Source organism: Ciconia boyciana, chromosome 2 (assembly GCF_034638445.1).
Source record: "Ciconia boyciana chromosome 2, ASM3463844v1, whole genome shotgun sequence".
NCBI classification, from domain to species: domain Eukaryota; kingdom Metazoa; phylum Chordata; class Aves; order Ciconiiformes; family Ciconiidae; genus Ciconia; species Ciconia boyciana.
Genome location: NC_132935.1, coordinates 138,402,141 through 138,428,234, shown reverse-complemented (window position 1 = coordinate 138,428,234; position 26,094 = coordinate 138,402,141). Strand labels below are relative to the sequence as shown.

General features: G+C 36.4%; 1 protein-coding gene across 1 annotated transcript in view; it reads right to left on the bottom strand.

The window, feature by feature from the left end:
* Positions 1-4,140: 4,140 nt before the first annotated feature.
* Positions 4,141-26,094, bottom strand: part of THSD7A (thrombospondin type 1 domain containing 7A) — a 214,159-nt gene continuing 192,205 nt past the window's right edge. The window contains exons 20-29 of the mRNA XM_072851481.1: positions 25,620-25,735; positions 20,169-20,286; positions 17,229-17,374; positions 16,493-16,667; positions 14,201-14,374; positions 13,082-13,177; positions 9,987-10,069; positions 9,438-9,648; positions 5,904-5,991; positions 4,141-4,332 (exon numbers count right to left, since the gene is read on the bottom strand). Coding sequence (XP_072707582.1) covers positions 4,248-4,332; positions 5,904-5,991; positions 9,438-9,648; positions 9,987-10,069; positions 13,082-13,177; positions 14,201-14,374; positions 16,493-16,667; positions 17,229-17,374; positions 20,169-20,286; positions 25,620-25,735 — 1,292 coding nt within the window. The 3' untranslated portion in view covers positions 4,141-4,247. The remainder of the gene's footprint in view (positions 4,333-5,903; positions 5,992-9,437; positions 9,649-9,986; positions 10,070-13,081; positions 13,178-14,200; positions 14,375-16,492; positions 16,668-17,228; positions 17,375-20,168; positions 20,287-25,619; positions 25,736-26,094) is intronic.

Sequence of the window (26,094 nt, the reverse complement as noted above, 5' to 3'; positions counted from 1 at the left end):
TTGCATTGGGCATGTTTGTTTATTTGGAAGAGGGGGATTTTGCTTCCTGTTCCTTCTTGTATAGGGACAGGGACAGATTCAGCTTCACTGAAGTGAATAGATGCCTTTTAGTGAGACCTTGATCCAGCCCTTATTCTCCACAAATGGGTTGTTTTTCCTGACCTAAAAATGGCAATTAAGGAAGAAAATTTAAAATACAATTGATTTATTAGATTTATTGGATATTTATTGATGAAGTAAATATGCATTGTAAACTTCTATGTCAACAAGGACTGCAGCAGTGGGCTTTGACAGTTACCTTAACATTAGAAAGTATTTTTCTTTCTTTTTAAAGAGAAATACTAATTTTAATAAGGGTATGTTTGCTAATTTCTTTCAAAAAAAAGAGACTATTTAAAAGGTGGTCATATTTTAGGGATCTGGCTTTTATTGTTACTCTGTCTCAGCATAGTTAAAAAAAGACATGAAATGATTTTGTGTTTATATTTATTGTCAGCAATACATCAGTTATGTAAAAATAACCCAGATGAAAATGTAAGACTTGTTACATTTTCACATCATCTGTATTAACTGAATAAAGCTTAGTGACAATATACACAAATTTGCAGTAATTGTACGTAAACATTTTGTGCATTAAAAAAGAAATATACATAATTTAAAAAATAAAAATGCATTACACAATTTACAAATTAACATTAACAAAAAGAAGGTAAACATTCCTCTGACAGCTGCCTCCTTGTTCTACAAAATAAATATTCAAGTAAATTAAGTTAGGCAAAATAAACTCTTAACTTTGGGTGAGCACAATTTACATAAAGGTAAAAAGACAGATTTCCATTTCATTCAAGGTATATTTTACAGTGATTTATACACAGAGTTTTAAAATTGGTCTCTTCAGATTGTAATAGTGGAAAACAAACTTTATTACATTTTGGCAGGAGAAAGGGAGTTTCAAAATTGATGCTTTATACCAAATATAAACGAGCTAGTGCAGTTGCACTGAAGCTTCAGAAAGGAACTGCTCCAGGACTCAAAGCAGACACAGTAATCTAGAAACTACAGATTTAAAAAGGAAAATACAAACCACCACATCAACAGGAAAATGTCTACTTTGCTATTTTCCAAATGGTTTATTTGATCACTGGAAACGTTACTTTCACAAACTAACAATCTACGGTAGCGGCTGCTTTAGGCACTGGATTTGTAGAAACACTCTGATTTTCAAAGCAAATTGCTTTTCATTCTAAACTGATAATTCACCTATTATTTATTTGTTTCAATGCTAAAGGGCTTAATCACCTTTGCAACTTTTAGCTTTAAATATAATTTCAGCCCTCCTTATAGCCTAATATTTTTTTCTTGATAACAAGGGAAGCCATTCTGGCTTCAAATTTCCATGCACTTTGTTCGCAAAAAAAAAAAAAAAAAAAAAAAAAAAAAAAAAAAGCATTTTAATTTAGATTTTAAATGCAGCACTAGTATGATGCATATGTGCACCAGCAAAATTCACTGACCAGATATAAAATGTAACACATACTAAAATATTCGCATGGATTTCAAAGGCCAAACATACTTTAAAAACCCTCCTATCTCTTTCTTCGTTTGTCCATTTTATATAGTGAGAAAAAGGAGATGGCATACCTTTAACTTCAAGTTATTAAATTCTTAGAATTAGGACATAAAAATCTTCAAGGCAAGAACTAGGCAACAGCTTCTGCTAAGACCAGCCAGTACAATAAATAAAGATGACTCATTGCCAGTGAAAGAAACCCTGTTCCCTCAGTTCCCTGTTGGTCCAATACTATTTGACAACACGGAATCAGACTTTTAAAAGTACAGAAATCATGATTAAGCTTCATGTCTCCACATGAGAGTTACCATTCTTTAAAAGTTTGTAACTTTTCCACGTTATTTTTGTATGTCTGACAAAATAGGAATCAACTAGGTTTTTCTTGTTTTCTACTCAAGAATGTGAAGTAATTAAATTCATCAAGATTTGTTTTTTTCCTATGGATCTTTACAAAGTGATGTAAGATTGAAGCCGCCAGTCCTGCAACACGAATGCGGATAAATCACTGCTGTGGCAGGGGGCCATGGCACTTCACCAGCTGTGGCTGGATCAAGGTATAAAATTAGAAATTAAACCTGTACAAAAGATTGTTACTGTTGTTCCTCTCTGCTCATCAATCCCATTTGGGGAATACTTATGCAGTGGGAGGAAGATAATTTTCTTGATGCAGTAACATCACACTAGTAATATAAGTTAGCTAAGTTAAAGTAGGACCATAATCTCTCTTGAACATTCACAAAATGCACATTGGTTCCAAGAATTAGTCTACATGGAACAAAAGTAGGTATTTTTAAGGACTGATGTTACCCATTGATGTCCACGAGAGCCTTGTCATCAATTTCAGTGGATCTAGGCCAAAGTTTGCAAAGCTACAGTTTTATTCAGTGTGCAAAACCTGGTGCTTCTTGAGTAAATAGCGTGATGAGTAGGCAGAAATGGTTTAGGTTATAAAAAAGACCTGAGAACCTAATATTGAACTTTATATAACAATTATTTTTGAGAGGTTGCCTGATAAAGTTTTGTATTGCTTAGTAGTGGCACAGTCACTTATATGTTCAGGCTACACATAGAAGCCATTTGATGAGAATAACCCTTCTCAGGTCATGAATCACATCTGTAACAGGCATGTAGATACAGTGGCAAGTCAATGAGCTTCATGTTGGAAGCATAACACTGAAAAGCCATAAGCATGGAAGAGGTTAACAGTGAGTTTTTATACTGCCAGAGTTTTTAAAAAAGTCATGAGTATTAAAATGGCAGAACTATTGATCTTATTGTTTACTTGCCAGTACACTCAAGAGTTTAACTGAATAATTAAAAGAGTCTATCCAATTATCCTAATTAGAAAAGACAAAGGGTTCTGAGTATTGCACTGTCAGCAACAGTGAAAACGCTCTCACTAGCGGAAGGAAAAAAAAGCAAAACCATTTTATTTTAGTTGAACAAACAATCAGAATACCTTTTTAGACGGTAAGTATGTCACTCAATTACAGGGCAACCACTTTTCTTTTTCTTTTCTTTTTTTTTCTAACAAAGTTAACAAATATAAAAAATCTAGTCATAAACAGCCTTCAAAGTACAATTAGAAACCAGCAGGACAATCTATACCAGTATAGGTAGATGGGGCAAGAAACTAGACACTTGTATTACTGCCATGATATAGACTACAATGGCCGCTGTGATGAGGAACGGTGTGTACAGTACACGTTGTTAGCCGATTCCATCCAGTCGCAGTCCAAACCGAACGCTACTCTCTTCAGGATTCAAGACCTGTCTACTTGACACTCCTTGCACAAGACACATCATCATCCTTTCTGAAAAGAGGCAGTTTCTATGGCAATACTAGTTAAGTGCATATCATGCTGCACTAATATAGTGCAAAAATTTGCCTTACATGTAGCAAAAAAGATGCAGGCAACAGTTTGAGTTAGAGAAAGTAGAAACGTATTGTAACATTTACAACGGGTATTCTTTTTCCAGACAGCAACCGCTAGAAAATACTGAATCTGAGAATGCCTCCTTTCTGGATGTACATAAGAGGCCTTTATACTTTGGAGTGATAACAGGACAGAATTTTGCAAGTGAGTCATTGCCCTCTGAAATGCAGGTTAACACAAGTTATCATCAACTGGCAAACTGTTGAACTTGCTCAGTGGGTTAATCCCAGTTAAAAGTTAATATTGTACTAAGCACTAAAATGCTCTTTAAGTATATAATCTGATAGAGTAATACATATGGTTCAACTCAGTATATATGTTATGCTTGAATATAAAGAGTCATAGACAGCTTGGTACAAACTCTTCATGCGTACTGATTATACTTGGTTAATGTTGCAGGGGCTTCCAACTGTTAATGCTATGTCAGCTACAGTATTCTGGAGACAGAAGTGGTGCTTATAGTTTGTAAGATTGAGGAAAGACCACAAATCTCCAACTGCAGTGTCTATTAACATGATTCTGCCAGATTTCTCAGTGCTGATGGTCTAAAGTAAAGCAATAATACCTTGAATATCTGTAGGCATTATGAAATCCATCCTTCTTTATCTATGGTGCAGTTACAAAAAAAAGAAAAAGTCAAAACACTTAATCCACTCCATAGAAAATCCCTGTGGCTTTGGATACCTTCTGATTTCAATCCTTTAATTTAGACTCCATTTGTCACCATGAGCAGTTATATTTTACATATCTGCATCTCCATCATAAGCCAAGGTTAAAGGTTTCAGTCGGTTGTTCTGCCTTCTCTGGGGCTTCTTTGGCTTTTTGCTGAAACAATAAAATAATTTGTAAATAGAACAAGAAACTAATAACATAGCAAAGATGGATTTCAGTCTTAAATGAAAGATGAGTGTGGTGTTTTAAGGTAATGCATTTGGTTGTTCATTTGTAAAAGCTATAAACCTAAAACCTTCACTTGGATCAGTTAATTATCTCTTTATCAACCCAAAGCAACATCTAATTCAAAGCTCAGTTGTTCAGGAACAGACTGTTACGGCACTGATGTGACTTGATGAACTCCTTGGCAGGTAATCCTGCAAGATCAGTCAGTTTTCAGAAGAACCTAGAGCCTGCGGTGCAATATTTGGTCACATATCAAAGCCTCAATCAGGTCCTTTTAAATTATATGACGCAAATCTTAACCTCTTTTGACACATCAAGGGTTTCCACAGGAAAGTTCTGTCTTTTGATTAGTTTTATCTCATTATACTTGCTGGAATGACTACAGTTAATTCTAGATGTTATAATCAAACCAGTCATAAATAGCAGGGATATGGTTGTTAGCCATAACTGTTCCCTGTCTAGCCTTGAATTAGATTTTAATCCAGCAGTATTTCCAATCCATTTGATACAGTTTTAAAAAATTACCAAGCAAAGGAAAATGCATGTTTATGCATGCTTTAGTACTTGTCTTCTTTTAGAGTGTAATATAAACATTTCTTTAAATCAGGCCTGTGCATCCTCAGTCTCGTCCAAAAATCTTATCTCAGCTATGTCACTTAGGCTGCCCAAATCTAAATCTTTGTTACCAAACCAGTTGTTACAGTGGCTTGCAGTGGCCACAGATTCCAGACCGAAGAATGTGCAGAGGAGTTGTATGCCACCAAATTTTTCCTCAAAAGAAAAAAGATTTTTTTCCTTACTTAGACAGAAGTGAGATTTTGGGGAAGGTTTACTAAAAAGCAGACAAATCCAGAAGCCCTTCAAATGCCTACTAATGCAGCACAGCCAAGAGCCTGATGTGTACAACCACACTCCCCTCACCTTCCACCTGCACAGTCATTTGGATCAGAAATTCCAAACAGGACCTAGAAAATTTCAGGGAGAGCATTCTCAAAGGTGACTTGCTCTTGCAAAAAATCTTTGCTTTCACAAGAACTAAGATATTTCAACAAAATGTTATTTCAGGTTGCGAAAAACACATGAGAAAGTTTTCAGACTTGTTTTGGTTGTGTATCTCCATATCCTGCCAAATATCAAATCTGACTTGCCTGATTACTAAATTTCCTTCTTGCTGTTTCTCTCCGCATTTTGTGATACAGACGCAATGAAATTATCATGGACACAGTACATTCTTAACAGACATAAACTGAGCAAAAATAAACTATACACTAAGCTACCCCCTATTTGTAAGACGTTCTTTGAACCTCAGGAGAGCATGTGTTTATCCATCATCTAGACTACAACCAGAGTCCACTAACCTGAGCTTGGACAAAAGGACATGGAAAATTAAACACTGCAGTTCACAGAAATGCCTGCAGTTTCTACAGCGGCATATGTAAATGCTTGCATTACAGTCTGCGGGGGACTGCTTGTTTGTAAATAATTAAAGAACTCACCAGGCTAGATAGATCATAGAAACAATAAAGATGAGTAAAACAAATGCACCAGCAGCTACACCATAAACCCAGGTCTTCAGCCTCCCATCTAAAAGGAATGAATGTTAGTCAGTAGTGTTTGAGTTAGTCTTGTTGAATTATTAGTTCTGATATAGTATAGAAATACTTTTATAATCCAAAATAAATGTCTTCACTAGCAATTACAGCTTAATAAGAGTAAATACTATTAAACTGAGCAATAGCTTCTCTGTGCACTTGTGTTTTGCTTTTCAGCCGAAGTCTGGATAATCTGAATGGAGCCGAGATGTGGGGCAGAGGCAGTAAGTGAGACCCCCAGAAACCCAGCCCCTGGGCCTGCTGATAGCAGACAATCCTTCAGCGTGATCGCAGGGCAGCAGGTCAGCCTGGGACTCATTTATGCTCTTAGCATCGCTTTCTATTCTAGCTCTGGTAAATCAATCTGCCTGTTATTTTCATTCTTGTTGCTATTTAACTTTATGTTTTCAAATACCTTTAGCATGTTTTACCTCATCCATACCTTAACTGCACATACACAGCTTTCACTACTGCGTAAAGTAATACTTTTTCCATTTCTTCCCCTACCAAATGCAAGTTTTGTTGTTACAAAACAAGCAAAAATACGCCAAAAAAGACAACCTATGCTCATAAATAGAACAACTGTCTGCTGTTAATAAGGACTGTACCTATGCACAGCCTGTGCAGTCTGTATTTTGGACATGATGTCCCTGCAGGCTGAGGTATACGTCCCACTCTCCTGCTTGCCTTGATCCTAGATGCACTCACTTATCCCATGAAAATGAGGGAAGAATGGGTGCGACTTTCTCTGTTTGTGGAGTTTTGCTCTGAATGCCAAATGAGTATGTCACAACCCCAGGTCAGTACATGTTGTTTGACTCACTACTTTTATCTGACTAATTTCGCAAATTTCTAAATGGCTTTTTGAAAACATTCCTTTACAGGAGGTTAGCTAGCCTTGTTGCACCTCCTTGTTGCTCACTGAAAATTCCATAAAAAGCTGAATTATTTCATTTACAAGGGACAAAATTTTTATTTCATGAAGTCGTGTATATTTTCAATGTAAGCAAACACAGCTAAAATTTTTCTGACCAAATACTTATTGCTTCCTGATACCTCTGTAGAACAAAAAGGCATTATCAATGCAGTTGATGTTTCTACAATGTAATAATAACAAAAATTAGTCAGACTGACTTTGCTTAGATTCACAGTAGTGCTCTCTATTGCTGTGCAGTTAATTTCAGGCTTTCTCTTCTCTAGCAATGCAAAGTCTTGCAGTCATGTGGACAACTTGTTCAAGACTAATCAATATAAAAACATTTTGGCTTCATTACATTAATCAACCTAATGAAACATTATAACTGATAATAACTGATATAACTGAAATAACTGATCCATTAAAGAGGAATTGAACAGTAGATTTGACCTGACATATCCAATGATATGATAATACGAATGAGAGGAATTCAGACTTCAGTAGTGGTAAATAGGTTAGTTTCTTCTCTCCTTGGCTTATTTCCATTGGTAAATGTAAGGGGGTTTGGGTTGTTTTGGGTTTGCTTGTTTTAAAATAGTATTATCTCCTTGAAAAACAGACTGGCATTACCTTGTATATGGTTTTATTTATTTTTGTCAAAGCAGGGAACTCTGTTAATGAGGTCATTCCTATTATGCAACTACAGGAATCTAACTCAGGCTTTCTGAATTCCCCCTGGACAGATTATTCCTAAGTATACACGGGAATTGGCATCTCAAACTCATCTGTTTTGGGTAATACATCAGCACAGACACCCGAAGAGGGTAGTTTTAATACCTTCCTTTCTGGAACTGCAATATAATTTGTTGAAGACAGTGAAAGAACTATTTTAAATCTAGACTTAGAAACTGTGAGGAAAGGAATAATCATGATAGAGTAAATCAAAACCTTTCCAATAGATACACAATCCTGGAATTAAAACAATCAAGCATAAATCTCATCTGAAGTGCAAAATGTTCACTTCCTTCCACATTTGCTCATACCTTCACTGGATGAAGTATTAGTTCTATTGAATACCGTTGGTTTTATCTGAGCTGAGCTATGTTTCCTTCCTAACTTGAATTACTGGAAAATTGGTAAGATTTCATGAAATCTCTCAACTGTTCCTTGCTCCAAAATCCATGTCTGAGCTCACACGAGCATCCACGTTCCTAAATAGTTGAAGGCGACTGTCTGACATTTGCTTATTGTCAGCACTCTGGCTGTTACAACCCACCCTCTGGCATTTTCAGGTGGAGTTAGCTAGAATGTGTAAAAGATAACATATTTGGTAAGATGCTATTTTTTAAAGCAGGACCAGAAAAGCTTAATTTTCTTTTTTTATTGTGGATTAAAGTATTAACTAATTGGAGTAAAGACCATTTTATTGCAGGTATCAAATATAATATCACAGTACAAATAACAGTAAATACTAGTAGGACTAATGGGATCTAACATAAGTATTTCTAACCCGAACATGATTTAATCTGCTTATTAGAAGTATTGCTGTAGTTCTCAATTTGCACCATTTTATGGATTATGCATGTAAAGATACTGTTTTCAATTCTCAGATTAAAGACATTCATAAAAGCTTTAGAAAGAAATGAACACCCTAAGACACAAGCATGTTAGAATATTTAGCTCTATGTGATTTAAAAGACATTTAAGAGGATAACCAATTGCTCTCTTCATATAATTAACATTTTGGACAAGCATCATATCTCTTTATGTGAAAGTATTTTGTTAATTAAAGTTTTATTTATCTCAATGCTTAATAGTACCAGGAAATATTTACTGAAATCTGATTACATGATGGACTTTATAAAGTATTTTTGATGGGATAACTGTCTTATAATATATTTCTTGCCACTCCTGCACATAAGTCCTTGCTCAGCTCTAAAGAACATGGTCCATCATAAAAGCAAACATTACCTATAGAGACTTAGAGCATGTCTATGCTAAATATCAATAATATGGTTAGCTCTTGTCTAACATGAATTAGTTTAAATATGGATATGGTAGAAAAGCATTAGCATATCTATACTGATTATTTTCCTACAATTTATGTTACAGCTGCAAATTTTAAGCAGCCCTTACCCTTTGCAGTCTTCAGCGCTACCTTTTCACTCCTCTTTCAACAGCTTTATTGGTTGAGACAGGATAAGCTAATATCCTGGCTTGCACCTTTGCAGCCAGCTCCCTTCTAAAGTCACATTTCAAATAGCTTCTGTGAATTTTAACAGGTAGAAGGGACTAAAAGGAAATCTTCTGCAATATAAGATTTCATTAAATATATGGATGGAGTAGCTGAGAAGGCTAGGGATTTGCTTATGTCTCTTCCTTTGTTTTTAGTCAGGGCAGATGCCTGTCTTCTTAAATGAACACTTAAGGGTTTTTCTTTTCTTCCTCGGCATCACAAAAATGTAAATGCCAGACCCGGCAGCAGTACTTAACATTAAGAACTGCTCATTGCATGACTTCACCTGGCCCAAAAGGCTGTAGAAACCAGGTCCTTCCTCGTCCTGACTGGTTACTGGAGGGCTGAGTAGGGTTCACAGCTCGACTGGTTTTCACATCTCCCTTTTTGTCCTCCATGGTGGGGATCACCACCACTGGGATGAGAGTGCACTGTTCGAGTGTGCCATCGGAGGACATAACTTCAGTGTATCCATCTTCACAACTGCATGTTCTAGTCTGTAGGGAACAAGTGTTTTATACTGTGTAGCAGAAAAACACAGTTTTCTGTGAGCCATAAAGCATAACAACATGGATGACTGGAAGAGAAGAGTGTTTGATGAGTGCTAGCCTGGAGAGTAACTTTTCATATATTTTTATGCAGGTGCGTACCAAATCAACAGAGATTATTCAACATTTAATTGAAAGGTAGAAAATGGTCTGAGGTTGATTTTAACAAATTAATGATTAGCAAAAATCTCTGAAAATACTTTTTGTTGGAATAATCTTTGTAATGCAGAGAGATGTGTGGGAAGCCCTCACAGGGGTGTTTTAGGCTCCAATGCAGTAGCACATACCTCACTGCAGTAAGCGTGGGGTTGACTGCACGGTGGGTTACATGACCTGTCAGCATCTGGTTGGCGCATCACTAAACAGCCCCCTGTAGGACAGAAAATCATATTTTGACATGGTAATACCTCACCACTGATGAAATTACTGATGTCATTACTTGCTACAGTATGTCATGGATTACAATTTTATTGCTAATTTGAATTTAAGAGTCCTTCTCTTATTCCAAGGTGAAGGATAATTGGTATCAAGAATTTTCCTATAGGTAGAGTAAGGATACAGCACATGTATTTGCATTCATGTGCATTTTAGAGAACTAATATTTGGCAAGTAAACTTTTTGTTTTTCCCTTTGTTCCTTTGGTGGATTGCTCAAAAAACAGTTTAAATGTTTTGTTGTTCTTGAGGGAACAGATTTTGGTTTTCGAGGGCCCTCCTTATGACTTATATATTAAAACTGTGGCCACAAAGAAAATAAAAGCATATTTTTGATTTATATCTTTGCCTGTTAAGCTGAAAACAAATTACTCATCCAGTTTATGAATGGATATCTGTTTTCTGCTGCTCCTCAGTAGTCACATTTACACATGCTATAGCTTTGCCTCTTATGAAGTCACACTTCATGCTAGTCTAAGACAGGTTTTTTGGAAGGAAAGAAGTATTATCAGTAAAGCATGTACTGAATGCTGATACTCATTATATAGTGGGTTTCAGTCTTTTTCCTTTTTATATAGTCCTAGTTCTCATTTCTACAGCCTTATGTACAGTGCAGTTATTGTTATGGACCAATACATACAATCAGGCTTTCACTATCATTTCAGCCAGAATGACTTTAAAATATATTTAGAATCAGTTTGAATTTACCTGGGTTTCCTTTTAGCTTACAGAAGAGGGATACGCATGCGAGTTGAAAATTTATACTGCTACAGGACAACTTATCTTGCATCTTCCAAATTAATAACATTTTTATACTGGTGTGATATGATGATGAAATCCTGATAGCTGAGGTTGGTCATGGCCATAGCAGATGCAGTTAGATGTGGTTATGTAGATCCAAGGGTTAACAGAATGGCCGATGAAGAACAAAGAAAACCCTGCTGGTTGCCATAAGTTTTCCCCACCTCCGGAAAGGAAAATCATACATCCTAGCATACAAATCACATGCCTGTGAGAATCTATGTAATAAAATATCAGTCATCCAAGGAAGCTGCAGAAGGAAAGAGTTGCCTCATCGCCCATGGGAAACAACACCTTCAAGTAAAAAAGAACTATTCAGCACAATAACATTATGCAAGTAAGTAAATAAATAAAGGCCTTAAAATACCAACAGGATTCATAATAAAAATTTTTAATGTCTGAATTAAAATACACTATGTTAGAGCTAAATATGCAGCAATAAGGCAGCAAAGAAACACAGTAATCGGAGATATGGGCTGATCCTAGACTGAAGTAAGTAGTCTCCATTGAAATCAATCATGTATGTGCATCTATCAGTTTGAGCTCTCAAATAATGTAGTTTATACAAACCACTTTCAAAAGAACGTTCAAATGTAAATTACAATCTGGTTCACAACTGTATACTTCAGGCAGAGAAGTTCTCACAGAACATTACACTTGAGCGCTTTGTTTGAAAACTATCAGGAACATATAAAAAATATAGCTTTGCATTGCATGGAAACTGGTGGTTACATTTTCTGGAATTTTCCACTCGTCTTCATTTCAAATCAGAAAGTTACCACAGCTTTAAAACCACGTACAAACTTTGAAAAAAGAGATACAATACAGGTCGGAGGTTAGTCTGCCTAGGAGGTCCCATCATGAAAAATATGCCAACACCACATATTCATACACTTGTCTTTCCTGGAATTTATCACATGGCTGTATTCAGTCACATCAGAACAAACTATTATTTTTATATGACTGACTGTAATTTATGAATATATTCTGATTTTAACATCTCGGTGCCATAATTGCCAAGACGCTATTTATTTTGAAATCCTGTAGGACCTTTAATAGATAATGTCATATATTAATCTCAATAAGAATTCTTACTTAGAAATTTACTTACCATACAAGCATCTTAGCTAGGCAGGAAGCAATCAAGGTGCATAAATAATGCCCTGTTGCATTCGTTGTGAAGATGATGCATTTTAATATTCTTACAGCACAAGGTGACACTTGCAAAAGAGACTTTGGGCTATTAAGTATTACTTCAAAACCTTGTAAAAATAATACAGATATTTTATTTCTACTGTTACAGCAGACAGTAGTGGTGGAGTCCATCATCAAAAAGTTTTGCATTGGCAAAAGTCCATGAATTAGAGCTCCTCTCCTGTGACTGACCTGACAGTGGCTGGCATTGAGGATGTGCTTACAATCTCTGGGATTCTTTTACTATCACCTGGGCTGATATAACAGTTATTTAAACAACAAATGCGTAACTCTTAGCTTAAATGAATCCCTAATTCTGATAAATATATTAATATAAATAGATATATATGAAGATTTTCTTGAATTTGGAGACCTCAGTCATTCATGGTGTTTTGTACTTTAGTTTGCACAAAAAGTAACTACATCCCATAGCTGTCCACTGAAGTATCCTGCTATAGGTTTATGTCATTGAAGTAAAGAAATAAACTTATATTAGCACATTTATTAAAATTTGATATTTTGTAATTTTAAGGAGATATATGATATATGCATGATATTATCAAGCTTTGCATCTCTCTTGCTTCTGTATAGGCACTGAAATGAACTCTAATACATAAAAGTTCTATTTGTTGTAGGGCTTGAAATCTGAAACCCTAAATTTAAAAGTGTAAAGATGTCTATGGTAAAAAAAAATACGATGTAAAACATTCCAGGTCCAGTATAGAAGACAATATTTATATTTACTTATAGCATTACATGCTGCATAAATCTGGAAAAGAAACGACATCTTTAGTATGCAAAAACATAATGATTCAAGACAACAGCACATTGATTCATACATCAGGAACAAATGTTTTTAGCAGATTCTTTTTAAAAAAAATTTCGATTTTTTGGGAAAAGACATTATCCACCTGTTTTCCAGGCTTTTGTGTGTATATAAAAAGAGTAGTTACCTGTGACATTTAAACCATCTGACCTTTGGCACCACACAGTTCGAGAAGATCCCTTCCATGGGCTAGCCATCCACTTGTATTCATAGCACTGGCCATCTACACAGAGAACATTCACTTTTCAAGAAATTTGATGACAATATTTTAGGCTACCACTGGCAGCAGCCACACTCATCATTAGACTATACTTTTGTTTAACAGCTTTTATGGCTAAGTAGATCCCTTCCTCCTTCACCCAGTAACTTAGAAGGGTGCACTGCACACATGGAGGCCCCAGGGTCTCCTGCACTTACTGGATACATACAGAATAGACCAGATGTGTCCCAAACACTAACTATAATGGTTGTACACACTGCTCGTGGAGTAAGCCTAATGTAGTTAATGGGCAAACCAGATGTTTCCAATAACCTCATAATGGTTGTGGCCCATCTGTTGTGCAAAACTCATTTAGGAGTCAGGTTCCTTTCCTAGTAACACTGAGCTTCAGTCAATGCTCCAGTGCTTGCTGAAGTGGCCTAGGCTGCATCTGGCTTCACATCGCAACTCTGCTGTACACCTCTCATATGGGCTGGGATAAATCATTAAGTCCTTCTGCACCTTAGCTCCCTTATAAACATAAAACTCCTTTCTGCCTGATCTGTCTGGCCTCTGAATGGACAAGAAATGTCTGTACAGGAAATTACTTTTCTTAGATACTTTGTCCAGTACCAGCGGTAAGCATGACTGAGACTTTTTAATGTCATTGTCATGCGATTAACAACAATTCAAAGGGTAGAGAGAAATCTAAATTTGGTTATGTATCAAAATGTAAAGATTTATTTTTATTAAATTATCAAGCAGATAAGGCGACTATTTTTTCCCATATCATAAAAAGAAATTTCATTATTTAAAAAGGATTATCACTTCTCCGAAGATTGTGTTTAAAGTGGTAACATATGATAGCATTTTAAAGTTTTTCTGTTTACAGTTGATATCTGGAAAACAAAAATTTAAGTGTATTTCTACATCTATCAAATCTGTATTTGCCTAAATTTGATACCATGAACAGAAAGAAAACAAAACTATTGTTGTTCTGTATTTTTTTCTTACAGGAAGTGACCTTATGTGTATTTTAGTGCTTACCATTGCATGGTCTTGTTTCCAAAGCCTGTTCTGGACAGAGATGTTGATTCTCTAATTCCTGAATGATCACTGCCCGAGATCGGACTTGTATCCCTCCAAAGCCGAGATCCTCACCATTAACACAGGTTAGCTGACAAAGGCTCCATTCTGACCACTCTCTCAAGTAACAGTCCCCTGTCAAACAGCAATTTTATAAGATGAACGATCATCATACGTGAAGAGTTTTTCGCACTAAATATGTCTCGGAAAAAAATGTCCAAATCAGGTTTATTAATTTTCCCTCTTTATAGTTCCTTTCATTACTCTTTTTAAATGTGACTTATACTTAAGAGAAGATAATATTTTGACACTCTCTGAATATCTGTGCAGTAGAAAATAGTAATAAAAAGATTATACAAAAGCCTATTTGTTCTAGAGCAGGGTAGTTTCCTGTAGCATTCCCATAAGATCACTCCCATTTCAAATTTCTGAGTAACGCTCCACCCAATGTCTAGATTTTTGTAAATTTTAGGGTATTGTGCACTGTATACCTTATGCTAAATTTATATATCTTTTTCACAATTCTTCTTTGATCTTAGAAAGAGAAAACATTGTCTAGTTTTAAAAAGATTAATTGTTGCTTATCCTCACACAGAATTTCTCTAAACAGACAGTAGAAGCAACTGCTGGAACATTCTTTACAAGAAAGGGAAATGGAAGGTGATTAAAATGCCTGCTCTGGCTATTTCATGTTAGGATAATAGAGATTTGTAGAATGTTATCTTATAGTGTAAAACTTAAAAATAAAATTATAGTAATGACACTAATTAGTATGATCAGCTAAAGAACATTTAAGAAAGATCTGAGGCACAACACAAAGAGACCATTTTGTTAAAACTGCAGTAGAAAATAGGACTAGACTGTGCAGAGACTCATAAATAAACCTCTTAGTTCTCATTATTTCAGTGAAAGAGCTATTAAAAATTCATGCTACCTTGCATTATACTGATGACAGATATAATCAGTACTGTGTTGACCAGATGCCTGATTAATGAAGGAATTTTATTTGCCAACGTTAGGAAAGCATGCAAAAAAATGAATAATTGAAGAACTGATGTATACATAATAGGAAGACAAGTAGTGATTTTTGGAAACATTAGTTGGAGTGTATCATTAGCACATCCCCACAGGGCAGTTATTCTTGCTGGCTAAATGTGAGATTGTTGAAGAACAGGTTCCTGCTCAGCAAAATTTTAAAAGCGAGCAGTAAGCAGCTGTATTTTTTTTTTTTAATAAATTTGACGAACAAGAAAACATAACTACAAGCTTTTTGTTCTTCCAATTTTCATTTAATAAGTAAAAATATGTGAAAATCATGTAACTGGAATGCTGTGCACAAAGCACTGATGGAAGTCTCTCCGTTTTTTATTATTTTCTATTTATTGAGGCAGCTTTACCTTCAGTCCAATCTGAAATGCACTGGAAAAAATTATGAGAAAGAGGAGAGTTGCAAGAGAACAAAAACAGTACTGGTATGGAATGATAGCTACATTAGAACTGAAGGAGTTAATCACTACTTCTGAAGATACATCACTAATGACTCTACTGAACAACAGCAATATACTTCAAATTCTACAAATAAGTGTTTGAAATGAACTGGAGGGGTTTTACTGGAAATTAAACAGCTGTTATAGGCTCTTAATCCTTCTCAGTATGAAGGTCATGGACCTGATCATTTATAACAGCTCCTTTGGATTCAATCTACAAGGGCAATGATAGTGCATGTCACATCCAGCGAGTTAAACAGCTAGAAACACTCACATTTTCTCAGAGATCAAAATATTAGTTTCATTTGGAATAGCCCCTTTAACCAAAAAAATAAGACTCCCTGTCTTGGCTTCCTTAGACACCCATAAAAGGCATCAAGTTCTTAGCCACTGTTAAAAGTAGTAATAAAGCTGTTAGGTGATCTAAGCACTTAAAGCAAATATTTAGCTGTAAACCAACACTCTTTCTTATAGTCAAACACAGGTTTTATTTCAAAACATTTTGTGAAAAAATATATTCTTATTAGGTACAATCTGTGACTGAGACATGTCTTTTATGAAATTTAAAACCTGGTATTTTTTCTAATTGATTTATTGTACTGAAGCCACTACCTGAAAGTAACTCTGTTGGTCATTTGATGGATTAATCCAATCGGTAAAGAATGTGAAAAAGATTTAATTGCCTGTGGCTAATGCTAGGCACTGATAACTGTAATGATACCCAACCAATCTTGAAATGCAGCATTTATTTGAATAGCTTTGTTACCTGGACAAGGGACAGTGCAGGTTTCCTCAAGTGTCATCTTCTTATTACCATCTATAATAGGCTCTATTTCTCCACAGAATTCCTCATCTACTACTTTACCAACGTCTTCAACGGATCCATCAAAAACCACACAGGAAATGTTCCTCACTCGTGTTCCCTCTCCACATTGAGCATCCTGGGGAAGGAGGACATACATGGATGCTGGACAGTAGAAAGTGCCAAAAGACGAGATCTGAGCTACATGTCACTCTGTCTCCTACTATTTTTTAGTTAACTACTTATTCATTCTGGTAGGAAAAAAAAAAAGACATTGTTCTTTACTTCTGAAACAAACAAACAAACAAAAAAACAAAACCAAAAATTCTGCTGGCTGCTACCACTGTTTCTTCAAGTATGGAGCTAATTATGCCTTTGAATTGCAACCACGGCAGTATCTCAAGTGGAGATCTCTTCTAGGATGCCAACCTATTTCCACAGATACTCTTTTACAATAGAAGGATTTAAATTATTAGCAAAGATGCTGCTCGGATACCAAAGTTTACATTTATACTTTGAATATCTGTAGGACATTGTTGTATCTGTCGACAAATATGAACTCTAAGAATAAATCTTTAGCTTTTGTATAAGACAGGTGGAAGCAAATTGTTTACAGTGTTATGAAGCAGGTATCTGAGCATATCACAAATATGCCTAGATATATAAGCTCCATAACTTCAAAGTCCCATATGGCTTTTACCTCTACTTTGCATGCAGACCATTGACCGTATTGCCATCTATAACAAGGTTTTACTGGACAGGGTTTGAATTGCTCCATCTGAGAAGGACAAGGCCTCCCATCACCCTGAAATGGCTGATTTATGGTCCTTCTTCTGATCATTTTTCCTGTAAATAAGAAAGAGCAGTGTAACTAATAACAAAGTGGTTAGACTGATTTATTCCTCAAGATGGTTCGATTTTGATGAAAAGCATTGTGTTTGAATAAAGTAATTTTTTCCATATTTGACAAATTGGATTGTAAAGCAGGTCTGTTGGTTCTTGTCTGTTATATGGATTTATATTTTCCAAGACAGACACTTTATATTCTATCATTTGTTTGTACTGCAAGAAGTGCAGGAGGATGTCTGATTAGGATTTCAGATTGCTCCTGTAACAGCAAACAAAAGTAGTAATTTCCTAGTTCAGAAGCCTGGGGAAAAATACTCCTGAACGTGACAATATGTTTGTGGCACTTCAGTGGAGATTCTGGCTCCTCATCTGGAGTTTGCTGCTAGAAGAGACCAACATGTTCTGTTCTTCCCCGAGTTAATACAGAATCATGTGTCCCATGATTGTCTGATTCCAGCAACCAGGAACAGCTTGCAGCTTTCCCGCTCTGTCTGTCTGGATAACGTGACATGCAGATTTTGCAGGAGATGGAGGATTCTTCACTCAGGCCCCCAAAAAATTAAAATACAATAAGCTTATCCAACATTAATCTTCTCTTCAACCATGAGTAGCACGCTATCCAGCATCGCTGAGATACAGGTTCTATTTCAAATACTTATATAAACAGAAAGAGGAAGACATTTTTATCCTTTTGGCAACTCTTGCTTCTGTCATCTTGCAGTGGACATTAGACCATTATGCTTCATTACAGAGAGGCCAGGTGATATAACCAAAAAATTTTTTGTGTGTCAGAAGTAGTGGTAAAGTGGCTGCTCTAGAGTTGGCACCTTGCAAAGGTTTCCACAAAACCAACACAACTGTGGTATTTTAATCTATATATAGATAAATATATGAACCATGTGTGAAATAAGATGTATATATTTAAATTTGTATACTGAGGCTTATAATAAACTAAGGCATTACATAGATTTACCTACGTAACACCCGGTGTTAGCTGGCCAAAACAATTCATCTTTAATTCCACATTTCAATCTGATGCGTTTGGAATTGAACACCCCAATGATCATGACATGAATCTTTTGCTGAAAGCAAGCTACGCAAGCCACGATGCAGCAGCAGAAGTATATCAATCTCCCAGACAGCTGTGCTCACTGCAGCTAGCTAGAAAGCTGTTTGCCAAGTGGAGCCTCATCATTCTTGGATTCACAGCTGCTCCAACTGAGATGTCACAGGAGAAAAAAGATTTTCTTGAAAAGTACTGGAGAAAAAAACCCCAAAGAACAGCAACAAGCAGAATTCTTACATACAGAATTCTTCCTCAACTTTATGGGTATTTGCATGGGTGCACAAAAGCGGTTCAGCTTTGTGGTCACTGGGTTTATTAGATGGTTATTACTTATTTAAAAACAGCAGTTACTTCCAACTTCCTGCCTAATAGGAAAATTACAGCTTCAAGGCTTACAAGTGAGGTTGCCATCATCTGTTAAAAACACTGAAAATTTGAAAGCTGTTTTACATTAGTATTTAAAATAAATTTTATCACTTCTACAAATAAATTCTACACTTGGAAAGCAGAGGGATTTCAGATAGTGACCCACCTTCACATTTTGAAAAAGCATAGCAACAGTAATTCTCATTCAGAAAAATATCAGGCCAATTGTTCAGGTCTTGTATTTAAACAGAAGCTTGTAAAGGAAAATCTGGCAACATATTTAAACAGTCAATAGAGCTGTTAGTTCAATTCTCACTCTATAAGAATTATTTTGAATATAGAAGTGTAGATTATTTTAATATAGATGTCACGCTTTGAGAGAAGCTCAAAGAACCGAAACTTTATTACATTACTAGATACTGCAGTATCAAATTATTAACTGTTATCACTAGAAAATCCATAGATCTTTCTGTTGGGATCCTGAGGTGGACAGAGCTTTCAGATGTTTTTGCCTAGACCTTTTCCCTGTGGTGCGCTCCCCAAGGAACACAAAAAGACGCAATATCCTTTTACTCTAAGCCCAGCAGTTGAAATTACATTCCATACACTGCTAACCGTGCAATATCTGTAGTGACATATTCTGGACATGATTACAGAAGGAAGAGGCTTCACAGATGGGCTTCTATCCTTCTCTTTCAGTTGTTTGCATGCCTTAGTTGCCTGGCACAATGGTGCTTTCAGGTCCTTATTCTGAGACATATCAGTGCAAATAAATAACAAGAGTTCCTCCATAACTAGAATGTGCCTTTGATATCCATTCTCTGATGTAGATTTGATTTTTAAAAACTTAGGTAGTAGTTAGCAACATTTTGGAAAAAACAAATTAATGTGATCACAGTGAAAGTAACTTGTCCCCCTGCCCTTCTTCTGTGTTTAAAAATATGGAATTCTGTGGTGAGTAAATTTGTTGGTTTTAATCACTGTGCTCTTCTACAAGTTTAGTTGTTCTAAACTCACCACTAATGAAACTTAAGAGGAAATCCCTCCCTCCTCTTCCTCCCCCCACCGGCTGAAAAATAAATATTCACATCAGTGTTTATTTTTGTCTCAATATATCATTCATCATATCTCACTTTGTTCCCAGAGTTAGAAACTATTCTGGGCCAAATTCTCATTATCTTCAGTGAGTACAGTCTCGCTGAAGTATATTATTTCCACCAATAAGGCTGACTTAGATCCCCATCACTCTCCCTAGCTAGGTACATTTTCTAGTTCTGCGAAAAGAGATATTATTGCTTTTATTAAAGGGGGGAAAAAAAAAAGCTCAGTCTTTAAAATATGCCAAAGGTACATACTGACCTGTAAGGCCACATGTTTGAGAGCACTCAGACCAAGGGGACCAGTCAGAGAGCTGACAGTTCACAGGACATTCCACCACACAGGACATATTCATTTGCCATGTCTTCTCCAAACCAAGCTAAAAGATAATACTTAATGGTCAGCATGTAACACCTGGTCTGTGTCAGCGGTGGAGGGTATGCATTTGGACACAATAAATCTGAGACAACTAAAGCTTTAAGCAAGCATGAAGTCATTACTAAATAAAAAGTAAAGCAAGTAGGACATTTAAAAATCTCACTTCAAGACAGTCCTAATGCATATTCAGATTTTTAAATACATGCTTAAATCCTGTTTTCATAAATTATTTTCTAAATTAGAGCCTATAAATAGAGGGCTTCAGCTCTACAGTATTACTTTACACATTAGGTAAAGGACAAAGTAATTTATGAAGTATCAATAAAGTATTTTGAAGTAGGAATATAAAAATACTGATCTATCAGCAGCTATTAACAGCTGAATTCAAATGATGCTAGGAGCCAGGTTCAAAACTAACAAAAGGAGGAGGATGAACATGCATTGGATAGTCAGTTTATTTGTCAGAAGATGCTGCAGATGCTAAAAGTTTACAGGAGCTCAGGAGAGACTGAGCAAGTTAATGGAAGAGAAATCTGAAGGTTTAAACACAGAGAAACCACATCAGGCAAGTGCAGTCCAAGAGCTGAAAACAGGTGGAGGCTGTGAGAGGAGTAGATGGAAACTCGTGTATGTCTGTCCTCCTTACTCTTCCCGCTTATGCCTCTCTCTTGGTTCTTTCCTAATGTGGTGTGTAAGTTCATTATATACATTATGTTATCCATTCTACTGTATGTAAAAATATTGACATGACATTGACAATGATTTGTTCTAAAAAAAAATAGCTTTGCATGTTTTTCTGAAAAGCTTTGCAAAAAGTAGAATCCTCTAACATCCCTAAAACAAAAGCTGAAAATGCTGGAGAAGTATGAGAGAAAGGGACACAGAAAATAGCCAGACTCACATGTTTTCCCAAAAATACATTCTGTACTGAGCTATTCTCCGGGCAGGAGTCAGCCTAACATTAACAAAGGGTGGAACCCCCAGAGGGAAGGAAGAGTTTTATGGCCATGCTTGGAGATGGCACAGTGTCTACATGGTCCTTTTGTCTGATCCTGTAAAGCCATTTCCATGTTCTTATAAACTCCCATGCTCCAGGTTTTCCCCATCCAAGGCAGAAAAGAGATATTCTCACTAACACACATGAGAATATATGATGCAAGATGGAATACCACTGATGGCAAAAATATTAGCATGACAATAACAATCCCTGCAGCCTGCACAGCTTCAGAATGAGTTAAAAGGATAGGTTGATTATAGTGTGTATGATATAAAACATGAAAGAAAATCAATCCTGCCAATATGAACAGATCTGCAGCTTCCCAGCATAAAAGACTGTCCTCTTCATTGGCCCTTGCCAGTGGACCTTGATCATCATTGAGGCCTTTCAGAATCTCAGGAGGCTGTGTATATCTTTAAGTAGATAAAATCCCCACATAGTTTAAAAAAAAAAAAAAGCAAACTAGACATTTTAAAACCTATTAATTTTAATGACTGGAAAGGTTAATGACATAAAACCAGCAGTTAAGACTTTTAAAAGGAAATAAAAACACTATTTCCTACTAAATGCAAGCATAGAGCAATAATTATGCACAACATTAACATGTCCTCCATAAATAAACTACCGCAAGTACTGGAAATGTCTCACCCTGATAGACTCACCAAGTCTTAAATTTGCATTTGCAGTACCATTTATTGAGACAAATGAGGTTTTAGATCTCTGTTCTGTTTTATACATCAAAGAACGAGTTCTTGGCTTTTCTCTATGGTACAGCATAACCTTGATTATCCAGCTATCACACACAGGCAACACCTGAAACCTTCGGATAATCTGGAATTTGGATGATTAGGAAACTAGAGAAGTGTCTTTGAAGTCTATATTTGGGTCAAATCTTCTGAGCAAAGGCTTTAAAGCCTGCTGAATTGATTTCTGCCAATTATAGAAACACAACTGCTCTCTTTCAAGACTGGCCTTCTCAGCTGGACTTTGGCAGCTACAGAAGGAAAAGCCCAAGAGAGATATTAAAGGTGAAGAGGAGAAAGCTGAAGGCCAGATTACCCACAGTGATCTGCTATTTGCACGTCTTAGATACTGAAGTGCTGCTGAAATAGATTTGGGGAACAATTGGGAGGCTGCAATTTGATATTCTTTTCTCATCCCTCTCCTTCCTTCAATTGATGAACCACAATTCACCTTGAAGAGCTTAGAAAACATTTGGAAAGGTGTTCAGTAGCTCCCTTACCTGAAAGAACCTCTGTTCGGGATGAGTTGTGGTTTCTGATTCGAGAATGGCAAGTGCTGGAGGAGCTACCCTGAAAGCTACCGCTGAGCGCCCTGTACTCCTGGCTGCACATGCCAGGGGCAGCAGGCTGCCAGACCAGCAGGCTCTATAAACACTGTGATCTCTATTTGTTTATAGGAATGTTTGGCACTGCAGATTAACCTCTGCTGGAGGTTACTGATGTAATCTGACAAGCAGACTATTTGCCAATAAAACAGAAAAGTTTGCTTTCTAATGCAGACAAAACTGCTGGTTTCTAGGCTTTTCTGATCTTTAATTGAAAGTAAATGAATAAAAATAAGCCCATAAATATGAATATGTCCAGGACCAGCTTGCTTTAGGTGATTTGATTTTCAAATACTCAAGGAAAATACAAGCCGAGTTCTTGTGATGTGCTAATTTTGCAGAGTTAGAGACCAAGTAATCCAGTATTACTGTGCCTTGAGAGTTTGAAGGGAACTATGTTAACATAACGAGGACTTGGAAATAAGCTCTAGAAATTGATTTATCCTGGCAGTAATCAGGATGACTGGCTAGCTTCTTTAGCTGATTGACTGAAACAAACACAAGATCATGGAGATGCATTAGGAAACCAGAACACAGGGCCTTGGAAGAAATGTTAGTATTTAGCTACGCTGATGCTCATACCTGGAGATGGTGATATTCAAAAGACAGCATGAAGAGGTTTTTTATATATGGCTTTTATTAGTTTCTTGAACCACATATTATATAGGAACTCAGATACTGCAATCAGGCGTCTTCATTTCTTAGGGACTGGATAGGTTTAGCTATTCTGATCTCTCTTCTTCGCATATAATAATGAGAGTCATAATTCTGTAAATGTATCTACACATAAATTAAACAAAACTTTTGTTTTATTCGCACATCTAGTATAAAGTTTTATGATAGCCCAGGGGAAATTCCATTAGCTAAGTCATTACAAAATTATTTCATCTTTCTCTTATCATCAATTTTTCTAACCACATGCACCTTATTTTGAACTTCACTTAATCTTTCTGTACTGCCCTTATAATGTAAAAACACAGCAAAAAAACCCACCCTGAAGGATCACCTGTGATTAGATTAGTAAGAAGTGCATAGTATGTATTCACGTTTTGATAACTTCTTGAATACTCTCTTCTCATGACCTGGAAGGTCACAGAGTTGGCTTTCACATCTTTAGAGTGAAGGGTCTGGTAAGATCTGAACAGCTTGGCTTTCCTGTTAATCAGGTTAACAGGTTTTACTCCTCACAGTTATTGGATCAGCCTTTGACCTTGCTGTACCACTGCTTACACATCCATAATTCAACAAATAGTATGACTTAACAGTATGACTGGGGAGTGAATCAGAGCTTTCTACAGGAAGATGTATCTCTATATGGTCTAGCAAATCAAAAGGGCAAATAAGTGGGCAATCACAGTGGTTGCTGATAAAGCCAGGACCCTACTGCAGTGATGTCTGTTGGCCAGTCATTTACAGCAAGTAGCTTTTGAGATATTATCTTGTTGCCCTAATTATTTCTCTGAGTAATAAACTTTCATTTCTTAAATGCAGGAAAGCTCCAGAGGTTTTCTGCAATGAGATTTCAGTGTAAAATGTAATCATTTGTTCTAAATGTTGCTCAAAATCTTTGGTTAACAACAGGAATAATTTCTTGGGTTTATGGCAAAATAAATATGTTTCCCCTTAATATCTAATAAAGCATATTTTTTCTATTGAAATATTCCTGTGGATAGATATTTTATATCATGTCTTGGTATGAATTAATCAATATTGCAGTCTCTTACAAATAACCCGAGAGCCAATTTTTTTTTCTTTTTACGCATTAAAACATTAACAGAATGCATTAATGCATTCCCCTATTAACTTCACAGAAACTTGCTGGTAGGTAGCCAGATCCTGAGTTTTATCCTGAGAAATCAGGATCAAATTATTAGATTTGATTATAAACCCAAGAGCTATGTGTGAAGGAGGAACTTGGGACAAAAGTAGGGTGCCAGCCTCAGCTGAAACCTCCTGCCTTTGCTAAGAACTTACGGATTCAGGAATACAGGATGTTGGAGGGGGTTGGAGAAGCCTAAGTACGTCAGATACACCTTTACAAAACTATAGTCCAAATTACATGATGAGTTTCCTGACTCCCTCCACTTCTGATGAGACTCTTCTCTATAGGCACGTCCTGAAGAGCAGCGACTAGCCAAGAAGGTCCAACAGAAAAGGCGTTGGTACCAAAGCTGCTGTGGAGGCCACTCCACCTTAGTTCCCCATTGCAAGTGATTTTGTTTCTGATGTCAAGGTGGTGGGGGAACGTCAGCTGAAACAAGTTCAGATACTTTCCATCAGAAACACATGTAGGATTGCCCTTAATGTAACACTTGTGTTGTCTTCCCATTTTCCTTCACATTACTATCTCCATGCAATTGAAAACATTAAAACCAACACACAAAATGTCAGAAAAACAATGCTGTCAAATCTAAAGTTAGTTTGAACATTTGCAAAATGGCTCTTTCAAAATTTAAGGGCTCCTGTCTGCTGGCTAGTTCTCCATATATGCTCCTATTTAATATTGCACTCATGCTGCACATTTTTTCACGCTAGCCTGGGTATCTTTTGCATTGCACAGCTGGATACAAGAAGTTAGCATTCAGCCCAGCTGCAGAATGGCACGTGAGAAATATTTTCCAACACATTGAGTAAATGATTGATACTGGCAGCTGTCCAAGGCTCCATGCAGAAATTGTATCAAACTAGAATGATGATTAGTGTTCTGATTAAGATTTATTACCTTTATTCTACTTTATTAATTATTGTTTCTAAGTCATTTCCTTCAGGACATAATAATTAGCATACGTTCATGGAGGCACTTAAAAGTAACCAAAGGAAATCGTATAAAAATCACTGTTGATGGTACAGTTCATTTCAGACGTACTTAACAATCCATGAATAGTGTTGCAAAACATCTGGCGGAGATGTGTTACATGCTGTATAGCTCAGTTGGCTCAGCATTAATTAGCACCATTAGAAGCAAGCTTATTCACAGGTACCCACTCACCTCTTCACAGTACTTCAGGTCAACCGATTTGCCATCACTGCGAACACAATCGAGCATCCGTGTTTTGATACCATTACCACAGACAGCCTTCTCACTGAGCTGACATGTGCTCCAGTCTGGAAATAAGGAATTCATTAGCGTAGCAGACATTTTAGGTAAAACTCATAATGATCCAATCTCCACCTAATTCTAATTCTGATGGACTAAAATAATCCACAAGCAACTTTTACATATGCAAAGGCTCACAGAGCCTAGCTGCTACACATTTTTGGAAACAGCGACTTTTGCTGCAAATAGTTAGTGCCATGATGCCTTCCTGAAAAGTTCATATTTGGTTTCATCTACATGGATTTTGAGCAAATCACAAAATGATAGGAGAAATAAATTTCTTGGAGTTACAGCATGCACATTTCACCCAAGTTGCAAAGCCTCCAGTAATATTTTATCTGGATCAAATAGCCTGAATCAGTTTTCA